Source organism: Nymphaea colorata, chromosome 13 (genome assembly GCF_008831285.2).
Source record: "Nymphaea colorata isolate Beijing-Zhang1983 chromosome 13, ASM883128v2, whole genome shotgun sequence".
In the NCBI taxonomy this organism is placed as follows: domain Eukaryota; kingdom Viridiplantae; phylum Streptophyta; class Magnoliopsida; order Nymphaeales; family Nymphaeaceae; genus Nymphaea; species Nymphaea colorata.
Genome location: NC_045150.1, coordinates 8,484,149 through 8,507,281, shown reverse-complemented (window position 1 = coordinate 8,507,281; position 23,133 = coordinate 8,484,149). Strand labels below are relative to the sequence as shown.

Sequence of the window (23,133 nt, the reverse complement as noted above, 5' to 3'; positions counted from 1 at the left end):
CATTGTAAATCTGAATTTGTTCCAGGTTGTTTGCTATTTTTTTGGTCACACATTAGCTTCCAGTGCCATTATGGTTTTATCAGAATATTCATTTTTGTATGTTAAATACAAAATTCGACCATTTTACATACTTCTTCAATATGCACAGATTGTATCCACGCATATAGTGCTGTTACAAGCATTGAACAGCCCCAGAAACTCAGACAAACACCGACTCTGGTGCTCTGGTTCTTTAATCGCTTCTTCCAGCAAGACTAGGCCATGCTCATACACTCGGGAGATCTTGGTTGTCGATATATGCTTCTACCAAATGGTCTCGCCGTCACCCTTTGGTTTTCCAGAATCATATTCCTCACTCTTTCCTCAAATTCAGACCATCCTATACTGCCATTTTTTGATAAAATTCTTGCATACCTTTTCTTGTTGGGACGCAATGTTGGCATCTGCCCACTGCCATAGTATATCCTGTAGCCAGATACAAGAGAAGAAAGCTGGCTTCCAGAGTCAGTGATGGCAAATACATCAGCAGCTCCGCAAGCAATGAAGTCCAGTGCTGCCAACTGCATCCATTACACTAGAACATCAGTCATTTGTCTTGAACACACTGAAAGGACAATTAGGAGAAAGGATTTGATATTTTTTTTCTAGTTCTTTATGACCATGTAGGCCAATAGACGGGAGATTTTGGAAAAGCAAGGCAGGTTCAGTCAGTGGGAGATTCTAGAGTCAGTGATGGCAAATACATCAGCAGCTCCGCAAGCAATGAAGTCCAGTGCTGCCAACTGCATCCATTGCACTAGAACATTAGTCATTTGTCTTGAACACACTGAAAGGACAATTAGGAGAAAGGATTTGATATTTTTTTCTAGTTCTTTATGACCATGTAGGCCAATGGACGGGAGATTTTGGAAAAGCAAGGTTTCAGGTTCAGTCAGTGAGAGATTCTAGAAAATCCTTAAGTAGACCGTTTTAGGTGCATCACCCTCTCAGCAAGGATTTCAAAATTGTCAATCAATTTGAGACTTTGAGTTATATGAGTCCTCCAACTTAAGCATGTGAACTTGAAACCTTGCTTTCTCATATTTGTTTCTGACCTATTAGAAGCTGTGTTTAAGAATCCTTGAATTCTTTCATGATGCAAATCTGCTAGAGGAATAACAAACACAAGTCTGAAAGGTGCCTTCATCTCTAGAGAAATAAGTGAAACAAAATCTGCTACATTTATTTAACCTTAACTACGTTGGCCTTTTGACACTTGAAGTTGAAACTGGCAATCCAGCAGTATGTCTAGATAATGGTTACAAACTCATGTATTAGTATTATTTAACAAGAAATACCTTGAGCCAAGTTTACAGAAGTATATGTCAAAACGATACCAAGAACAAACATGCAAAAGCAGAAAGCTACCTGAGAGGAGAAATTCCGGAAAGGTGCCATTTCAGCTGGTGTTAGGAGGTCTTCTTTGGTGACTATATTCGGGTACAGACTAGTTAAGACAGACATTCTAGACTTGCCACCATATATATGAGAACCAGCAAGGTAGATATGGGTGTTGCGTTTGAAACCCAGAGCTGAAAGCAATAGGGCGGCTTCCTCTGGAGTCAATGGACACCGTCCCAGTTTCCTTAAAAGTGCAGGAGAGACTGACCTGCAAATGTAATCATCATAAAGAAGGAAGTGAGACGTACAATTGAGCATGACAAAAAATTAAATTGCATCCTAGAAGGTCATGGATTAAGTGACATAGAGTTAAACACTATGTAACATAGGTACATGTATGAGTGATGGTACGGGTACGGGGAAATGGCGTTTTCACCAATCTTGGTATTAAGACAATGTTTCTTTCATAGTTCCCACATATAATCTCATAAAAAACATAAATAGACTAAGACAATGTTTTTTTTTGTGGTTTGGTTCAGTTCCGACCCGAAACCAATCCAAACATACCCAATCGTACAGTTTTTCCGTACTGGTATGCCAGTATGCCGGTACACCGGTATGGGTACGTGGGCCTCCCCCACGCACCACTGTGACTTAGGTTAAACACCAACTGTGCCCAACTTCATGCACCCTCAAAATGGTCAGCTGAATGTTCAAGTAGCCTGAACAGCACAGGAGCCTTCAGACCCAAAATAAACTTATGCAATGCAGGCCAAGCGGCATATAGATACCATATCAGTTAGATAGACCCATGATGTAAACGCTCTGTATACTGGTGCCATTCAGATACTTGGTATATATAAGCAACATTTTTAGTTTAGTACATAAAACATACTTGGCATTCTTTGTCCGCATGACAAGTGCAGGAAAGTGGATCTCTCTATAAGATTGTAGTTCTGTCTTCTCATGCTCTCCTCCACCAAATTCACATAGAGAATATGCTACCATATCCACTTCGAACCTTAAATGCAGAGCAAGATACCTCGATGGCCTTTCCAGAGAATCCCTTTCAGAATAATCATTAGGCAGAAATTCTTCAAGCAAATGTTCATCCAAGGAGCTCCAACGTGCACTATATTGCCGAATTCTTTTAACTAGTAAAGAGCCAGCCATCTGGATCTTTGGAACAAACTTCAGTGCATGAAAGTTACATTTGCATCTTAATCTCTGCAGAGCAATGTTGAACCAACATATATTCCTTAAACATAATTTCCCATATACAAACATCAGAGTGATATTTGTGCATGTCAGTACATGGCACATGTGCAGCCTATTTACTTTAAGCTTCTCTATAATTAGTCTATTATAGTAAACTTAAGAATGAAGCACACTTACCTGAATGTTAGGAGGAAGTGGATCGAATGCAAGTCGATTGCCAAATCCAAGAAAATGAACTACTTGATTCTTTAGTAGGAGAGGAAGTATTTTTTCAACCAACTGAAAGGGTTTTGACTCCTTTTCAATATCCATATCCGTAATCTGACTAAAAGCAAAACGAACGATAAAGTTCATGCATCATTCATGGAGTCAGCATGAAGAAGTACCTACATAGTTCAGAAACAGAACATACGAGACTACCAACTGCTTCAATATCTATCAGCTGAAGATGGGAAGGCAACTCCTTCACAATAGTCACATCTTCCCTCAGAGAGTTGATAAAATATTCTTCTTGATAAATATCTTCAAATTGGCTGCACACAATTAAATGAGATTGTCCATTGGAAATAAGTGAAAGGATCAAAAGCATGCAAGGTTGGATGCAAGGACTTCTCTAGAAATAATTAACACAGCAGTGGCATCTATCTTCTTTTTCCTAACTGACAAGAGTCTCTAACGAGTGCTTATCATTGCTCCAATTTTTCACAATTGACACAAGCATAACCAGCTGAAAGCATATATTGCAGTCCATGAATAAAATTTGTCGAATGCTGTACCTGCCATCTTTCCAGACTGTGCTATAAAGGAATCGTGGTAATACGAGAGTGGCGTTAAGCAAAGAAGTTACTGCAACAGCGTTGCAAACCTGCAGTTTTGCACATCAAAGAAGCTTCAATTCAGAAATCACCTGAGACAATCACCAGAAAGCATAACCTCGAGCAAAATGTTAATGCCTCTAGTCGTGGCCCTTGTATTTTGGCATGGATCAACACATAAGATTCATTCATCTATTTAAATGTGCAAAGGTATTTATGGCACGATGGATCTGAAAACCATTGAAATGCACTTTGATTATCAAGTATGACTAATTTGTTAGCATAATAAGGTAAAGTACTATTGAATTAAGTATCCATATCCTTAGAAAGTATTGTTGTCAGGTGATATAAATGAATTTAGTGCTTGCGACAACTAGGAACAAGTTTTGCCTTTGAGAAACTTATTCAAAAGTGGTGGGTGCTACAGAAAATTACATAAACTTCCAGATTTACCTAGGGAAATGTTTTGCCTTGTTTCTTCTATTTTTTCTGTTTTTCTGGAAAAAGCTTTGTCCCTCATTCACGAAAGATAAATTTTTGCAAAGAAGTTGTCCATTAGTTTGTATCAGGCTGCAGATGGCATCATAGTGGGGCATTGAGACAGAAATAGCAGTCCTTCATCCTCTGGAGGTCGAAGAGTGACAGTGGAATCTGTCAGAGTTTGAAAAGCAGAAGCAGTGCCCTCTGGAGGTTGAAGAGCACCTACTTCCCTCTCTCCGCTGGAGGTTGAGGTAAAAAGCAGCATAAAAATGGCACCGGCTTCTTCCCCTCCTCTAGCAGCTTTCCGATCCTCTGCACCCACTCTTTTTCCCTTTTGTTTCTCCTCCTCGGTGATTGTTGCTTGTGATTTCATAGTATAACACTAATATAGGTTGTTTTGTTGCTTTAAACCAAGAGGAAGGTGGAATGAGATAAGGATGAAAAAAAATGCTTAAACATATAAGAAGAGATTGTCTTTTGCTCTATTTTCCCGAGCTCCCTGTTTATAAAGTTATAAACCAGTTCTGCACATTATCTGATATAATTCTGTGATCGATTGAGTGCTTTACAGTTTTAAACGATAGTTACAAATATCATTTTCGTGTTTGAAACAAGGTTTTTTTTTACATACTACGGTGAGTTTAAAAAAACAGGAAAAATACATTAAACTTTTAAAAAATCTTAAAAATTAGGGGAAAATATAAACTAATAAGATGACATCAAAAAAAGTAGATAAGCAACAATTACAATAAAAAAATAAAAACAAGCAGTCTGACATTAAAAATATGGGAAAAACCCTTAATATTAAAGAATTGGAAAAAATGTATTTTTTTGCATTTTTTGTCTTAGCTAGCATTTTTTTTTGAAAAAAAGGTTTTTTTTTTATGATTTATATTTCACATTTTTAATATATTTTTTTGTGACTATGTTTTAAACTTAGACGTAGTAAGCATGGAAGTTTGGAACATAGTGCATGCTCTCTAACTTTTTGCCATTTATTATTCTCCACTGGTAAGTATTTCAAAAAATCACAGATATCATGATATTTACGAGAAAAACAAGTAAAACGAAAATATCGGGAAAATCTCACAAGATTTTGTAAATCTCGGTAAAAATGAATATCTCACGATTTTCTCATGATTTTATGCTCTTTTGAGTCTTTGACGATTTATTTTGTTTTTCATTTCATTTTATTTATTTTATCCAAATTTTCACCAACAAATGTCCGAGAAAAACCTTGCCGATATTTTCCCGAGAATAATGTTTGTATTCATGTTTCAAAGTAAAATTAAACAACTCTACTTTTGAATTAACTTAAACAGTTAGTCAAACCTCATGGGTGAAAAGGACTAATAGTGTCGAAGTAGGTGGAGTAATTGGCACATAATTTTTTTATGAAATACAATTTTTATTATTTGCACAGAACAATCAAGCATGAGAGGTTTTCATTTTTTTTTTCCTACCAATCAAAACAATGCAAAACTTCAAACTTGCAAAAGTTTTGCCTCGAAAAACTTTTGCCTTTGGATCAAACAGGCCTTCTCAAGTTATTAAGCTTATTCATAGCAGTTCAACAGTCGAGCCCTTTCAAATGGTTCTCCACATTTCTAACAAGTTGTATCAGAAATCAAGTTTGATGGATGTTTTACCGCAACTCGTTGTTGGTTGAGACCCCCATTCGCACTAACCATTATGAATCCAGTTCTTTCTGTTTTTGCTTCTGTTGAAACGTAAACAACAGAGATGTGAATGATTTCCAGCTATGAGCCAGTGCTTCACTAGAATAAACCATAAAAAAAATCGTACTTATAGGATTTTTCTGATCAGCACAAGGTTTCCATGCACTGGCCTTATCAAAGGGCTCCTTCCATATTGACAAGTCTTCATGTTTGAGGTCATCCTGTCAAAGGATGGAATGAACAGACTGGAAAGAAATTCAAGAGTACAGGAGAAGCAAGGCCTAAGGATACAAACCTCCATAAGAGCATGTGATGCAAAATTCAGAAGTCTTTCATACATCACAGTTGACGTATTGTGTTCATCCCGGGAGCCAACTTCATCATCCTTCAGGAATATATGAAACAAACATGAAGCACAGGAATCAGAATCAGAATTTGCTGTGCACATTGTTAATGTTTCGAACACAAAATCTGACAATTACTTACACAGATGAAATATAAGGACCAATCTATTCTTTATAGTACTACCTAAAATATTGAAGTTGAACTTCCAATAAAACTTCTAAAGAGAGGAAAAGAGCAAATAGTTTGATCAATCGAGAGTAGTTCAACAGATTTTTCTAATGATAACACCATAGCATCAATAATCCCTTCAGGCACAGGCCTCTAGACGGTTCGCATTGGATGCCACGATATATATATTCTAGTGAACTTGCCTAACTGATAAATTATCAATGACACGATAAAAAGTGATTCCTATGATTCATGCACCAACTTGTGAGACCTAACAAGGAGGCTGTTCTGTGGAACAATAATTTGCCACAGTAGGTTACTCCAAAGAAATTCAATTGTGCATCAAAATGGCAAAGAATATACCTTCAACTGTTTTGATTTCTCATGAAAATTTCTTCGAAGAATCACATGATGAATTACAGAGAAAAGAACAGAATCGATCACTAAAAGCAACATCATCAAAACTGCTAAATAGATTGCATCTTTCACATGTCTCCGAAGTAGCATCTGCCTCTTTCCGCCGCTTGAACCCTTTGCTAAGACCACATGAGTGCTTCCATTCTTCTCGGACAGAAAAGTTCTCATCCAAGAAAAAATGCTCCACCGAGGTACATTCCTCCAGACAACACTATAGCCTGAAGACGCATCAAGAATTCTACTTCCATTTCTTGCCGTCACAAGATCATTATTGCATTTTGCTAAACCATCCGAAAGATTCAAAGGGTGGTTGTTTTTCAAAAGTCCCTGCTTCCCCATTGTGGGGAAAAAAACAGCCTAACAGTTGAACTCGATATATATCTTCCAATCGTGTAACTTCAATCCAATTCATCAACCAAAACAGCTAATGCCCGTATGAAGAATTATGCAGAAAACGACCAGAAATGCGATTCCTTCATCCGAAGGATCACCTTACCGGTTCTCTATGAATAGTCCTAATTGTGCGAAGCATGTACACACTCAGTTGCCCCAACTAAATCGAAACAACAGCAACACCAAAAATAAGATTAAGCACAAAACCATCGAAAACAGCAGAATTTGACCCCGAGAAACAGAGTATCTCTTCTAATTTGAAGACAGAATACACCTACCAACTACTGTACCAAACACAACCAATCAGATAATGGTTGAATGAGAAGAAAGCAAAAGGCGGAGAACCACAATTCTACTACCTATCTTAGTTTCTAAGTCACCTGCTGATTGATTCACCCTGAAGCTCCTAATGAGTGCAGAGAAAGGAAGATCATTCCCACCTAGAAAAACAATGGTTGGAACATAAACATCTCGTCTGCTCCCACCAAACGACCCCATGTTTTTCTCCCCATTCTTTTGCGTAGTGCAATCAGGAAGCTGAAGAATGTAGGCGGAGAAAGGGACAGCTACCGGTGGCTCGGTCACAAGTTTGAGACAGCGAGAGAAGAGAGAGAAAGAATGTGAATGGCAGCGTGAATTAGGTGGTCTTGTTTTTAAATCCAAGTCTCCTTTGAAGAAATAATAGCATCCCATCTGCATGGATAGCTGATCATCGCAACTTTGCAGCCTCACTTGGAGCGTCGGAGTTCATGAGCTTCGCCTTGCTTTGCTTAGAAAACAAGCGCGACGTAAGTAAATCGAAATAAGTTGAAAAACCAAAGATAGCCATAAAAAAAATGCACACCATAATTTGAAGACATCTGAGATTCTGACCGATGCGCGAGTGATGATTTTCTTTTCAAAGTATGTTTATGCCCAAATAGAATGAATGCAGGAGAAGCTCTCAGTAGTTTTCAAAGTAGAGATGAATATTCCAATTCCATGTAAGGTAAGGATGGAAATGGAAAAGAGCTGAGGATCCAAAATATACGAAGACTGAAACATTAACATGTTATTCACAGTTTCATGGGAGTTCAAGAGCTTGGTTCCCTAAACCACATTCAAATAATTAAATCAGATTACCATAAATTGTACCTTTTTCATGATCTCATAACATGATTAGTAAACAATGAATTAATTAAGTTGCGGCATTCCTTTCGGGTCGATCTCCAAATGATTCAAACACATTTAAATGGAAAACAAGGCGACCAGCAATGATCAAACAATTTAAATTTAATTTATAGAGTAACCGATTGGATTAAACTTTCAGGCAAGTAAAGTAGGAGGACTATTTCATCCCATCGCTTACTACAGGATCTCAAAACAGAAATTGGCCGTCTATCAACCCTCGCTCTTTCTGTGGTGCCGATTGGTTTGATTTTACTTAACTGGTGAGACACAAATCTTTGTGGAACCGGGTAACCAGAAACTGGACTTCTTTATAATGTTAAAATTTCACTAGTTTTTTTTTGAGGTTTAGCTCCAAAATCTTGGGAATTATCAGAAAATACATATGTTTAAAATAATTGTATTTTCAAAACCTCTATAATATAGTGATGCTGGTTTTTTTTTTTTGTCATATATAGTGTTGACGAATTATATTATCTTTGCTTAAATTTCAATTTGAATTGGCAATCAAAGTAGAGTTTTCTGTTTCCATGCGCTTGTTCCATAATATCTCGCAAATTTGGATTTCGAAGATAAAAAAGATTTCCAGTATCATGTAGTACACGAATCTTTATTCAGCTCTTAAAGTGTAGATTCATAATCATATCCATACGAAAATGACATGGGCATATTTGCTGTTTATATATATAAAGGCAGTGATATACAAGGATTTTATATATTATATGTAAGAAAATTTCATGGTGAATTGATGAGAACAATCTGATATGGACAGATTGAGATAAAAACAATGACAAAAAATGCTAGACATTTACCTTTGTTTGCCTTTTTTTTTTTATATACATCACATTTGAGATAATCCGAGTCACCATTTACTCACTCACTATCTCTCTCTCTTTATATATACCGTCGACAAAATAAAAAAAAAAGTGAAAAATAAGCAGCCATAGGGTTATATATATATATATATATATATATATATATATATATATATATAGAGAGAGAGAGAGAGAGAGAGAGAAATTAAATGTTGTCACTTGAAGGATTGTTAAAATTAAAAAATTTGTCATTAAAAACAGTCACTAAATAATCATTCTATAGTGCAATGACGATTAATGCAAACTTATGATGGAATATATGACATTTTTGAGACATTTTTTTAAATTTTATCCGGACAACCATCCTGCACACGGCAGCATTTTCTCTTTAACTTCAATTATTTTAACCCATTTTTGTCGCTTCTCCATTATGAATCTGTGGCTTAGACAAAAATTTATGCGCTTAAAAACTTTAAAAAGATAGTTATTAAATACTTTACGGGTTCAGGTCTCACATGAAAATGTGGGCCCCATCATCAAGCAAAATAATTCAGGAGGCCTGTAAACGGGTCGGGTATGGGTCCGGAAAACCCATTACCACATTGACAAATTAATGGAATGTTAACTCTTGTAACAAAACCAAGCAAATGTCTATTAAGACAATCTCAAGGGGTATAGCTTAGTTGGTCGAGTTAAGAATTTGTGTAAGTTTTTCGTGAGGAGGGCTAAATTAAAGTTTCTAAATTTTGATATGAGTCGAAATATTATTTTTTAAAATTTTTATATAAGACAAGTAATTTTTTTTTAATTTACATGTAATTTTTATTTTTTTAAAGGGCCAAGGTTCCTACGGGCTCCCCTTGGTTCTGTCCTTGACGATATCGAAATTGAAAGATATACCATTACCAATTGTGACCCAAAAGCAACTCAAAATCCTAAAAATAGGGGAAATGAGAGGTCTTTTGCCTCTTTTTCAAGATGTGGGTTGTTAACCTTATGTTCATTAAAAAAAAAACATAAGACAAGTCATTGAAAATTAAATCATTATTTCATGTAAAAAGTAAGCAACTAAACATATGGTGAAAAAGGTTTGCCCTTTGGAGAAATGGTAAATCCAAGTTAAAAGTATAGGCTTAAGGGTACGCCTCATCATAATCATTCAAAAAATTCCGATGGAAAAAAAAAATCCCTTCCACAGGCTTCGATTTTAAATGTGCAAGTCAGAAACATGTTTTTCTTTTCTTTTCCTCATATGCTGATGGCCAGAAAGATTTTTTTTTTTTTAATATGTAGGAAACGGTTGTTAATTTGTAAGTTATTTTGATGAACATGAACTCAAACCTTTTTATGGATAAATTGACTAATAGAGAGCATTTGGTAAGTGGTTTTGAAAGGCATATTCTTAAAATACACGTTCCAAATATATTATATTATTTTTTGAAGACATATACTAGGTTGTTCCTAACTTTGGCAATCAAATTTTGAATATAATGCATGAGAGAGAAAATGGCATGCAATCGGAGAGAGAGAAAAAAATGTATGAATACAAACGGAACGGGTTTTTCTTCGATTTTAACCTTTTTTTGACTTGTGTTTAATTTATTTTTTTTAGTCTATGAAAAAAGAATGAGTCTCAATATTTTTTTTATCCACCAGTTGGGTCCGGAGCATGCATGAAATTTTGGTGTTAGGCGACCCCGAGATAAGGGACATGGGTCCCACCGCCCCTCAAAGAACAAAACCATCTTGCGGGGCCCACGTTCTCCGATTTGTATCGGCGCACTCAGGCACTCTCTCTCTCCTCTCAGGGGGAGCGAAGTGTGAAAGGTGCGGGTCCCACCCGCTCCAGAAGCCCGCGTCCTGGTCCAGGCTATAAAAGCCACACTCTCTCTCTTTCTGCTGTCTCCTCCCACTTCTACTGTCCGTCTCTTCTTGATTTCTTCAGGCTTCTTCTTCACCGTCTTCTTCTTGCCTTCACATCCAGGACCTGGCGAGCTACCAACACTTTCATTTTGCGTTACTTCGGTGCTTTCTCTCTCTCTTTCTCTCTTTCTTCACTCCTTGTACCTCTGTCTTGCTACCTTCCTCCCTTGCTGACCACTCAGTCCACTATCTCTATCTCTCTCCTTCTGCCATTTACTCACTTGTACCTCCTCTGGTTGCATTCATCTCTCTCTCTCTCTCTCTTTTGTTTCGAGCAACTGTCGGTTATGGAAGGAGCGTTTTAGTGGGTGTTGCGGTGTGGGGATCGAGAAGGGCGGGAGGGACAGCATCTCTGCAGGTGGCATCGCGTTGGTTCTGAAGTGACTGCAGTTCTCGTTCTTTCTTCTCTACGGGGGCGGAGCTCCGGGGACTGTACGGCAATGGCGGAGGAGTTGCAGAGACTTGGTCCTCTCTTTCTTTTTTGTATTTTAGGGAGTCCCGTGTAGGAGATCATTTTTGGTGGAAAGACTGAGCGGAAAAAGATATTGGCCTTTTCCCAACATTAAACCCCATGCTTCCCCAACTAAGCATTCGTCTGGTGCATAACTTTTAGAAAAGACGAGTGCCTGAGCCTTCTTGCTTCTCGTGGCTTTGGCGGATACTAGCTTCAGATTCTAGAGGGGAAAGGTTTTGTGTAGTCCCATTCAGTCGACTAGAATCTGCAGATTTCGGCGATCTTCTCTTCGTTTATTCTGAAACCCGCTATTGAATAGCATTTGTATACACCCCCACTCCCCGGGTCTGAAACTTCGAAGAGTTCCGGCCTTCTAATGGCTCGGACTCTCCTTCAGACCTCGAGCTCGTCTTCGCCCGTTGTTGAGAACGTAGAGAGCAGAAAGGAGAGCGTTGCTCTGGTTATCATCGTCGTATTAGCCGCCTTAGCAGTCGTTTCGCTGTTCGTGGCGTTCAGCTACTACTGCTACATTCGCAACAAGGTAGCCAAGCGGCGTAAGAACCAAAATGGTGAGGTCATTCTTGGGTGGAAATTTTTCGCCTCTTCTTTGTGTCTCATTAGAGAGTGTATTCATCACATTGAATCCTTCTGCATCTTTTACTGAGTCGTTGTTCTTGTTCATTGCCAAAGGCAAGTGCGAGAGTGCGTGCTCTGCAAATGCACGAATCATAACCACTGAAAACGGGCTGGAGAGGTTTACTTTCAAGCAGCTTCATGCTGCTACAGGAGGGTTCAGCACCAGCAATGTCGTTGGCCATGGTGGTTTCGGCTCAGTGTACAAGGGCGCGCTTCTGGACGGGAGGAGGGTTGCTGTTAAATCGATGGATCGATCAGGAAAACAAGGAGAAGAGGAGTTCAGAATGGAGGTTGGAGGAGTATCACTGTTTCAGAGTGAAAATGCTTTGTAAAGAACTATTTTGGGTGTCTGATATGCGGATTGTGTTGTTAACATGATAGGTTGAGCTGCTAGGCCGCCTGCATTCACCATATCTTTTGGCTTTGGTTGGGTATTGTTCTGACAACAATCACAAATTGTTGGTTTATGATTATATGGCAAATGGGAGCTTGGAGGAGCATCTGTATCCAACTGAAGGTATACTCAGCTTTTGTTGTTTTCCGGTTGATTTTATTGTTTTAACTTGATCTCGTCCGTGGCGAACTTTATGAAGCTATCTTTTGGGGTATTTAGTTTTCGCGCAGTTGTGGAGTTAGGCGGACTGGAACTTTTTCACTACATGATAAGCTTAGTTAGTCGGGAAGATGCTTCCTAAATTTTCCTATCTCTATATCTGTATTCTTTGAAAGCGAGATGGAAGATATAATGCTTTCATATGTGAAAACCGGGAACCAGCGTTTGCATTGCATGCATAGACCGGAGAAACTCCGTTGCGGGCGAACAATGTGGCGGTCTATTTGGACAAAAGGAAACATAATCGTCAACAGGTTACAGGATGCATTAAGTTTTCTGTTATTAGTTTTTTTGGTTAGTTAAACTGGAAACAATTTAAGATTCTAAGGATTTGTTCTTTATCTAACCTATGTATTGTTTATGTTATGTCTTTCCAGTCCACATTATGAGGCATTCTATATTTAACATGCATATAACTTGGTAGAAATAACTTGTGCTTGTAGCCTTCTAGTCAGTAACTTGGGAGAGGAACTTGTAGGAATATCATGTGTGATGAATGCATGATGATGTGAAAACCTTGATTATTAAGCAACAGTTTTCCAATTTGTCGTATGCCAGGAAATATGAACTTTTAATAATTAACGGTTGTTTTAATCAACTTAAGTATACTACTCTTCTCAATCTGCAGGTTCCAGAGGTGGCATTTCGAAGTTGGATTGGGGAACTAGGTTGAGGATAGCTCTTGAAGCTGCAAAGGGTCTTGAATATCTTCATGAACATGTTAATCCACCTGTGATCCACAGAGATTTTAAGAGCAGCAATATCCTCCTGGACAAGAACTTCCACGCAAGAGTGTCAGATTTTGGTTTAGCTAAGCTTGGTTCAGATAAAGTTGGAGGCCATGTCTCAACACGAGTCCTAGGAACCCAAGGATACGTGGCACCCGAGTAAGTCATTCCATTAGCTAGTTCTTATGTTAAAATTTTGCCTTGCTTGTCCTGATTTATATAATGATTCTGAATCTCTGTTTATTCAAACGTCTTGCTAGATGATCTCCTTGACGAGTTTAGAAAATTTTATACTGTCGAGTGTCGACATCACAAAAATGCTTACAATCAGATGATAGGTGGTAGATATCTACTATATCTTGAGTTTACCAGAATTAAGAAAATGACGTCAATATCTTAAGAGGCAGTGACTGTTTTCCTTAACGCTCTGATATAACAATGTCAGTAATATCAATGTCTTTCTTAGATTTTAAACCTAGTGTCTTTAAAGGGTGTTTTTCTGGTTAAAAAGAACTTCTTTGCTCTTCTGCCTTCCTGATGTGCAATAATCATCATTAGTTCATTAACTTCCAGGTACGCGCTAACTGGGCATTTGACAACCAAATCAGATGTATATAGCTATGGTGTTGTTCTTTTGGAGCTATTAACTGGAAGAGTTCCTGTTGACATGAAAAGAGCTGCTGGTGAATGTGTTCTGGTTTCATGGGTGAGCATCGTCCTGTTTTCTCCTAGTTGCTGAATTTTATAACGACAGTTCTAAGTGTGGAAGTTCTTTCCTCTGATTGCTGAACCATTATAAAACAGCATGAATTGCTACTGGTAAAATAGCATGCCACTCTTGAGTGGACCTCTCTCAGTTTTAGTGATTTGATGTATCCTGATCATAACTTTGGCTAGCAGCAGATCAAGTTATATAGTTGAATTGATATTAGACTACTCTGTCAATCAGGCGCTACCATAGGAGAAGCCTTTAGCATTAGTTGCATGGCCTTACGCAGTTTGTATTCTGCCTGCTGTTGATTTTCAGTCTTTTCCTTTGAATCCTTTCATGACTTCTATGGTTTTTTTATTGTTTCTGATGATGTATGTTCCTCCATATTATGCATTAGCATTAGTTGTTACTATTTCCGTTTATCACCCACCCAATTGTGAATGGGCACCTTGAGTATTGACACAAAAGCCTTTTGGTTTCATTACCATCTATGAAATGATCATTGCCATTTAGTTTCTGTTATTTGATTACAATCTAGCACTTTTGAGAGCCTTGGCTAATAAGAGCATGAGCAGGCAGTGGTCAATACTGATTTGCCTGTGTGTGTCATCCGATTGGTTTGATGGGATGTTGTTCTCCTTCCAACTGGCTGTTGGAGATGAGATTTTTGTTTAGAAATGTTGATGATAACATCTCTCTCTCTCTCTCGTTGGGTAGGCTTTGCCAAGACTCACAGACAGGGAGAAAGTTGCAGAGATCATGGATCCAGCATTGGTAGGACAGTACTCACTGAAGGAAGTTGTTCAGGTGGCAGCCATTGCAGCAATGTGTGTGCAGTCTGAAGCAGATTACAGACCTTTAATGGCAGATGTTGTTCAGTCACTGGTCCCACTTGTGAAGCATCGCAAAGCCACATCAAAGGTTGGAAACTCTCCTGGTCTTCATAGTCCAAGATCTGCCGCTGGTTCTGATGCTGGTACTCCCATCTAGTCACAGATATTCTAATGCCTAACTTTCTGAACAAAATCAAGCTCTGTATCGTGAAATTTTGTTCTAGAACTAGCACCTTGGTTCTTTTTCTGTTTCCTTCATTTCTTCTCCTTTTGAAGCTGTAGCGTGACTTCTTAAATGGTAGTGATTATAGCTTTGGAGTTCACTCTGCTTCACGACATAGTGTCATGATGAGGTTTGAACCCCATAATTCTTATGTTATCTTCAGATCCAGCTGCTTTATTCAGCCTGCTGGCATCAAGTTTGTATCCATAGATTTACAAGATCCTAACGTGGGATGGTGGAATGAAAATGGATAAGGTCTTACATGGTCCAATGGCGTTCGGACATGCTTGAACTGTGCGGGCGCCACGAAGATCTCAGCTAACTAACCCCGCAGTAAGCATTCCACAGTTGCGATGCATTAGTAGGCTTACTTGGTCGTGGTGCAGAAAACTTTCTCTATGTCCATATATGGCACATGCCCATTTCTTGGACTTACAACGTGTGATTGCTTTGTCAGAACTTCTCCATCGACTCGGATCAAGTTTTCACAGGTTTTTGTTGCTTTTCAGGGTGTTAGGAGTCATTGAAATGGTAAAAGCTTCGACTGTCTGTCAAGAGACTTTTCATCTCGCAACGGGGAAGCTTTTTCTGTGATTTATCTGTTGACATCGACATTTTTGAGTGGCGAGGGAGAAATTCTGAGATACATACCTGTCTAGACTTCTCCCCTTCACCTACCTCACAGTTTCTATTTTTCTATCCCTTATCCTTCAAACACCTTCCACCAGAATTCATAGTTGCATGGCAACTGTGACTTTTCTATCGTGCCTCCGAAGTAGTAACAGAGAACCAAGACATTGCACAGACAGATTTAGAGGATTTGGCAATCAGCTGGTGTCTGTTTGCTATCCCATCCAGGAAGGTAAATGTGATTTTGCAAGCCAGCAATGAGGTGAACCTTGAGGAACCAAAGCTCTCTTTCTTTTCCTTGCCTTGCCTCTAGACTGCTTTGAGACAGGCGAGAGTTTTAACCAAACAGATGACTGGAATCGGCTTGTCAGCCTGACCAGCTATATTCAGTCCCTTAAATAAACCAAACCAACAATAGGGCATGGAGGGAAAAATCAACATCTTTAAAGAAGGAAATTTTGGTTCACTAGGTTGCCGGAAATCAACAAACACATATTGACATTGCAAATCTGTTTTAAGCATTTGATGTACAGGTAGGCTTGTTACCTTTTGTTGACAGGCGAGGGACCCAATTTAAAGGAATGGAAGCTACAACCACCCAACTGGAATACCATGTAGAGGCCAACTTCTAGTGATCTGATCTGCTGATTGCAGTCCGAGCTTGCCAACTATTGAAAAATGTCTTCCAGAAAAAAATTGCCATGCTTTTGTTGTTCATATCCACCTAAATGAACTAAGGGTGAAAGTTTATTCCTTTGGCTTTATTTCTGTCAAAATGGAAGGAAACGAGTCTGGTAGATATTAGATAAAGTTTCAGTTTCTGTCACCTTTAACTTTCTGGAACTTAAAACAATTTTCGCTTTTTGTTTTGTGTTTAAGTCTGGCAGATAATTAAACATAACTAGAACGCAAGATCTGTTTCCTAAATTTTTGCCTCACCGAATGTGCTTTCCAAGACTACGTCATAAGGGGCACTTGGATGGCACTCTAAAACCAGGTTTTGGAGGCCAAACTTGGTTTTGTTCTAAAACCACAAGGGTGTTTGGATGACACTCCAAAACTAGATTTTTGAAACATAATAAAACCAGGTTTTCCAAGAGTATTTGGAGCTATTGAAACTAAGTTTGAGGAAAACTCAGTTTTGACAAAATCACGTTTTGTACAAGGAAGTGAAAAGCCTAATCACTCTTAGGTTATTCATAAAATTCGGGTTTTGGTTGTGCCACCCAAACAGAAAACCATGTTTTTGAAACTCGTTAAGAAACTTGTTTTCATAAAACCAACTTTTTAGAAAACTGAGTTCGACAAGAGTGACGTGCAAACGCCCCCAAATTTTTGGAATGTTTGTGTGTCATCAGTTGGGTTTTTGAAGAAAACCCATTTTTGACAAAACCTAGTTTATTAAAAAGGTTTTGAAAAAAAAACATGAGTGGTCACATGAAATATGCACACAATTGAATCATCCAGTTTCAAACGGCTAAGGGTATGGAAAAAAATTTAATATCATATTAAGAATCAGATCAGATTCATATTTAAAAAATGATATTAAAAACTCTAAGGCGGATGTTGTAAATTCCTTAGATAAGTATGAAAACGATATTTTAAAATCACTGATACAGTTTCAAAAGCATAGATAAAATGATATTAAAAACTCATTTTCTATTTTTTAAGATAAAATGCATTTTAAAGTCGTTGATATAGCCCGAAACTTATCGGGCCCTATCTGTCAATTAAGGCTGGGCGTCGGGCCGGGCCCGACAGCCAGGCCTGGGTCGGCCCGGCCCGTTTAGGCCCGATAAGTTAAAAATATATATATATATATATATATTTAAATTTTTTTGTTTTAATAATATTTTTTATTCTTAATAAATACATTTTATATTAAAAAATGTTATTTTATAATTAAAATATAATTATAAATAAAACCGCTAAGTCATGCTCTTATGCTTCCAATGTTCTTCCAATGTTCTGACTTGCTTTATACAGTTTTGAGCCCTAAGAAAAGCATCCAAAGGTGAAGCCCAAGTGTGTTTGATTCGTCCATGGAACCCATCCTTCTGTGGGGACCGGACAATGTGTTCTGCTGAAACAGACAACTTCTTATAAAGGTCATACACTTTTTTCAAACACTTCAATGATCACTTCATGGGTGCTCCAACATGTATTTTTTTTTTTTTTTTTCAACAACTCAACTTTGAAGAGAAAAAATAAAATAAACCTTCATTTAGAGGCTAACTTTGGGCCATAATGGGTCCTCATATTTTTTAAATTCTTGATACAGACCTACCTTTTTCTGGTAGATATGCCTTTACCATTACCTTTACAGGCAGGTAAAAAGATTGGAAAAGTTGAGGCAAATGATGCTAACCCCCTCTCCTTTTTTGCACACAAAAGCTATAGAAACGACAATTAAAAATAAAAGTTGAAGATTTTACATTTCCAACATTTTGTAGTATGAAATTTTAATAACATATATGTAATATTCTCACGTGCCAAGATGGTATTTGAAATTGCTTTTTGAAAATTACTTTTCAATTTGATTTCACCTTATTATGGTTCAAAAGCACCCTATTGGCCCTTTTTTTTAAAACGGCTAAGGGTTGCGTATATTAATTAATACTCATATTTCAGGAATATATATTTCTAAGGTCATTAAATGGGAAACTCGTGTCCATTATCCTCAGTAAGATGAGATGCTTTCAAATTGAAATATGAAAACTTGTCTTTTAAAAGTTGCATAATATTCACCTTTTTGAGTTTGCAGTTTCCTTTTAAAAGTTGCTCATACTTACTAGTATATAATATCTTAGACAGCTATATATGCTTTATATAAAGCTAAATATCTCCTGGTTTTATAGTTTTACACTTTTCTTCTATTTATATGAATGCATCAATATGTTATCTCATGCTGAATTTGTTTCACATGCATGCAGAAAACGAATACTAATTAGCAGACAAACTTGGTCAAAGCTTAGGCTTCTTTTTTTTGTAAAATTTTATTCAAACCAAAAGATAGCGTATAGCAAGTAAAAAAAAAAAAAGATAATGAATGCACTCTGTATTACAGCAAATACTGCCGTGTGCCCAATAGTTGCCACATGATTGAAATTTAAAAATTTGTGATTAAAAAGAACATAAATTGTTGTTAAAACCACTACAAACCATAGTTGAACCATAGACTGTGACTAGTGTCAATTTAGTGAATGTTTCTAGCAACAAATTTTTAAATTTTAAACATCTGCAACATCTAGCACATGATGTCATTGACCTCTTGTGTGTGTGTGTGTGAAAATCGGGTAGTTCATCTACCTTTTTAGAGTCACCCAACCATCTAAGCAGGACCGTCTGATCCAGTATAATAGATGGTTAAGAAAAAAACAAGGAGAAAAAGATGATGGACATTTTCATCATCTAATATTAATGTGTACTTTTTCTCTATGTTTTTATCTTAATCATCCATTTGCATAAGATGGACGCCCCCGTTAGATAGTTGGGCAACTTTAGATAGAGAGTCACCATTCACTTTTATATATATATATATATATATATATATATAGAGAGAGAGAGAGAGAGAGAGAGAGATTTAATAGATTGCAAGAAACTGGACACTGCTACCCAAATCTGGCCAACACCCAGGGATCCAAAGTTGCCCATAAATTTAGGCAACACAATGGACACTATAGATGGGGACAGACACTGTTCCAATTCCAAAACCTGATGTACATAAATGATGGCAATGAGTCAAGTACCTATCCCCCCACCTAGTAGCAGTAGGGTCCCCTCCCCTAGTAGGGTCCCTACATCATCTCATCTCTTTCAAATCACAAGGTTGAAGCCCCAAAGGAAGGCTGAAGCAACCGAAAGCCTTTCTGCTACACTCTTCTTGCTTCTTTCAGTTTGCTGCCAAAGGAGTAATGGCACTGTCTCCACATTGCTCACCTCTTGCATCCACGGGCTTTCATTCACAAACATCTTCATTGATGCTACGATGCTTGAGGCACAGTGCTGGTCCCCAGAGGAAATTATGTTTCTTGATTTGTGTGGCGGAATTTGGATCCAAAACATGCATCCCATGACTGAACTCTCAAGAAAAATTTATGAGGTTCTTGGCAGATCATATATACAGATCATATATAGAGCATCTCTGGTCTCAGTTTGATGAGTCACCATCTTCGTTTGGTATGTTTTGTGCACAGATCACGAGGTTTTCATCTAGTTTCTTTATAGATTGGGATGGTCCCCCAGATCATCATAGGTTTAAACTCCATAGTCACAAATAATGTCTTGGAGTTTTAAACAGCAAGTTTTTTCTTGAGTATAATACAACGAGCTTGAAAAAAAACAGAAAAAATATGGTAAATTTTTAAAAAAATTTAAAATGTAAACATAAGGAAAAATAAAATAAATGAAAAATAATAACACAAACATCAAAAGATAAAGCAGATTTGCAACAAATAAAAAAAACTGTTTGGCATTAAAAAAACTGAAAACAGTAAAAAAACACATTAAAAACATGTTTTTTGTTTTAATTTTTTTTCAAAAAAATATGTTTTTTTAGTTTTTAAACGGCCATTAAATTTATCATGCTTTTTTTCTTTTTTTTTGAAAAAAAATGTGTTTTCTATTACTATGGTCCAAACTAGCTTATACATAGGGATAGACATCGAGCCATGTACCAAATAGCCGGCCCTGGCTCTAAAATTGGGTGTCGGACCAACCCGATAACGGAGATTTTTTTTATATACTTGTACGCAATAATTGCCCACACTTAGCCCACACCTACCTCCACCCAAATGCAGATGACTTAAGAGAAGGTGAAAGCTTAAACACATTCATGAAATTCATATGGCTGACGGCTTTTCTTGAGCTTCGTCAACTACCATTCGATCATTTAATTATTAATCACATATTGTCACACCTCTTATTGGATATGATAAAATAAAAACATTCTTGGCAATGATTCAACGGTTGCGAAGACGCTTTCAACTGTCTAAAAGAAGGCTTTGGTGATGGAGATAGCGTTGTGATTGATCGGCCACATGAACGCTTCTAAATTTATCAATAATAGAGTGATTGTGCTGAAGGGCCAGTTTTTGTCACATTGGAGAGTTGAAAGTTGAAGAACTCGAATTAACAGCATGCAATGCACAAGTGAGAGATGACAACTCTCGGAAACAGTAACTTTTTGCTACACAATTCAATACTGTCATTAAAGGTATTGAATTAGTGCCCCCACCAAAAAAAAACTTCGGCTCTGCTAGTGCTGGTCGGTGAGGCCTTGAATGGAAGGGCTGAAGTAGAAGTACTAGTTGGTAGGTGCACTCACTTAAGAATACTCGGCATTTTTTTGTTAAAAGACAACTTTCCTTTGATAAAAGGAGAAAATTTTATTGTGCCAAAGTAGGCGATCTGCCCAAATACTAGTTAGAGAGTGCCATGATACTTTGTGAGCAAGCCAATTCTAGATAAGAAACCAACCTCATCTCTCCTTGATTGCAACTACTATTGGTTACAACAAATGAAATTTGATGTATGGGGAAAGGCGCGTGGATATCATAAGAAGGCGCACCAAAAAAACTATCAATATCTTTGAATCTGTATCCTTTGAACAGCATTGGTGTGAAAGCATATTCAAGGACTTTATTGATTTTTTTCTAAAGTATATGACTCAATTCAATGTTGATGATGGTAGATTGTTTCTTCAATGTACCACCTACAAAAGGTGTCTAGCAGACCAACTCCTTCATCAAGCACTAGAGAGTGCTAGGCATTATTATGAATGACTACAACATTCATTCGCTTCGCGGGGCATAGCTCGAATGGGTGGATTGAAACATGACATGTGGCACGTCTCCAGTTCAAATTGTAAAAGGAGGCGTGAGTTTCTACATAATACAAGTTGTTGAAACATGTTAAGAATATCTCACCACCTGGCTCTCGCTCGGACAATGGGATTAATCCTCCTGCTCATCCGACTTCGATACTCATTTCATGGGCAAGTTTGAATTTAAAAGTCTTTTGGTTGGTTTGATCTAAATTGTGCTTCTCGACAAGTTTCTACCCACATATATACCAATAGGCATTGAATGTTTGTTGAAGAAGTGATCGAATTATCTTGGAAGTACGAATTAGAGAGACCGAACGAAGCTCTTAAAAACATGACATAAATTTGCCGTAATATTCAATGGAGTCTACAAAAGAAAAGTGAAACAAGAATTAAACAGAAGAACCAAGCATTGCATGGTCCTCAACCATCCTCCATCCTCAAAAGAAAACAAGAACTAAACAAAAGAAAATCTCAGTTCAAAACTATTTCCCCGTGAAAGGAACGCCTGCTTTTTTGACCGTTGATCTCGAGAAGTGCAAAAGCGACCCATCTAATCTCATATTTAGTGCCAAAAAAAAAAATTATGAAACTTGGAAATCGTTTCCAAGCAACAAAAAACTGCACTTCCATTTCGATGCCATGTTCATGCACACGTATCGGACGCTACGCCGTATCGCCCTCTGTTCCGATCCGATATCAAAACCGATACATTCGTCATCGGTCTTAAAAAAGAATCCCCTAATAATGCTTCCCTGTTTCCGGCAGTATTATCCGCTAGCGGTGACCGCTAAACTTGGTCTCATCTGCGTTCCCCGTAGATTTTGCGGAGTTAGAATTTTTGACCTCCTTGTCTTTTCCCTTGTGTTCCTCTGAATCTCTTTCTACTGCAATAAATCTATAATTTAAAAAACGTCGCGTCAAGCTATCTAATTTAAATATTACGAATTCCCGAATTTGCCCTTCCTTGTTGAAGAAACGAAGATGGCTGCGGCCGTCTGTGACCTCACTCATCATAGTAGGTTTGAATATACGATCTTCCTTAGACTGTTTCTCCAAAACGACGCCAAAAAAATCGCGTCATAAGTTTAAATTTTAAGACAGCTTTTTGAACGGATTTCTAATGCTAGACCCGAGCACCTAACGTGGTCACTTAAAAAATTGGTTGAGTTAATTTATTAACAAAATTATATTATATTAAACATCATTCAGGGATCATACGTAAATTTTATAATATAATCTGCTATTTAATTAAATTAAATAATTGATTGTAGGGAAAATATTGAAGGGGCTCGTCGATATTTTAATATGTTTTCGCCCCCTTTTCGCGCGGGGGGGCCACACTTTTTTCAAAACTCAGCCGTCAACGAGAAAGGGAAAAGGTTGAAGCAGGTTGATTACGGTACAACCCCTAGTTCTGGTGAGTAATCACGGGGATGCCACCGTACGAACCGGTGGCTTCTGTCAGTAAGCCAACGTCGTCGTCAGGTATGAAATTCAGGGTTTCCCCACACCCTCCCCTCTCTTTGACTGCGACGTTTACTCATTTTATATTTTTCATTTTTTTTTTATCGGAGCCATTTATTTATGTGGCAATATATTATAATTTGAAGCCCATTTGGCTGACTTATAATTGGCATATTGATAAAATAATACAATTAAAAAGGAGTCATTTTCATG

General features: G+C 37.6%; 2 protein-coding genes across 5 annotated transcripts; one reads left to right on the top strand and one right to left on the bottom strand.

The window, feature by feature from the left end:
• Window positions 1-10: 10 nt before the first annotated feature.
• Window positions 11-7,388, bottom strand: LOC116266841 (O-fucosyltransferase 8). 4 transcript variants are annotated; one of them, XM_031648271.2, is made up of 10 exons: window positions 7,276-7,388; window positions 5,868-5,957; window positions 5,700-5,793; window positions 5,543-5,613; window positions 3,375-3,463; window positions 3,011-3,131; window positions 2,776-2,919; window positions 2,276-2,607; window positions 1,408-1,648; window positions 11-560 (listed from the first exon to the last, which is right to left on the bottom strand). In XM_031648271.2, exons 2-10 carry the CDS (start codon window positions 5,910-5,912, stop codon window positions 255-257), a joined length of 1,443 nt encoding a protein of 480 aa, XP_031504131.1. In that variant the 5' UTR covers window positions 5,913-5,957; window positions 7,276-7,388; the 3' UTR covers window positions 11-254. The 4 variants fall into 4 exon arrangements, with proteins under 4 accessions (XP_031504131.1, XP_031504130.1, XP_031504128.1 ...); XM_031648270.2 differs by lacking the exon at window positions 7,276-7,388 and adding an exon at window positions 6,999-7,112; XM_031648268.2 differs by lacking the exon at window positions 7,276-7,388 and adding an exon at window positions 6,449-7,111.
• Window positions 7,389-10,791: 3,403 nt separating this feature from the next.
• Window positions 10,792-15,155, top strand: LOC116266553 (probable serine/threonine-protein kinase PBL7). Its single transcript, XM_031647798.2, has 6 exons — window positions 10,792-11,823; window positions 11,945-12,180; window positions 12,272-12,407; window positions 13,132-13,390; window positions 13,805-13,937; window positions 14,661-15,155. Exons 1-6 carry the CDS (start codon window positions 11,631-11,633, stop codon window positions 14,931-14,933), a joined length of 1,230 nt encoding a protein of 409 aa, XP_031503658.1. The 5' UTR covers window positions 10,792-11,630; the 3' UTR covers window positions 14,934-15,155.
• Window positions 15,156-23,133: the final 7,978 nt, after the last annotated feature.

Bases quoted from the DNA above. Each gene is read 5' to 3' on its own strand.
- LOC116266841 (XM_031648268.2), bottom strand. From the start codon at position 6,841: ATGGGGAAGCAGGGACTTTTGAAAAACAACCACCCTTTGAATCTTTCG. The intron at 5,794-5,867 runs GTTTGTATCCTT...ATCCTTTGACAG, and splicing joins CATCACATGCTCTTATGGAG to GATGACCTCAAACATGAAGA. The intron at 2,920-3,010 runs GTATGTTCTGTT...GCTTTTAGTCAG, and splicing joins TTGAAGCAGTTGGTAGTCTC to ATTACGGATATGGATATTGA.
- LOC116266553 (XM_031647798.2), top strand. From the start codon at position 11,631: ATGGCTCGGACTCTCCTTCAGACCTCGAGCTCGTCTTCGCCCGTTGTT. The intron at 12,181-12,271 runs GTTGGAGGAGTA...TTAACATGATAG, and splicing joins AAGAGGAGTTCAGAATGGAG to GTTGAGCTGCTAGGCCGCCT. The intron at 13,391-13,804 runs GTAAGTCATTCC...ATTAACTTCCAG, and splicing joins CAAGGATACGTGGCACCCGA to GTACGCGCTAACTGGGCATT.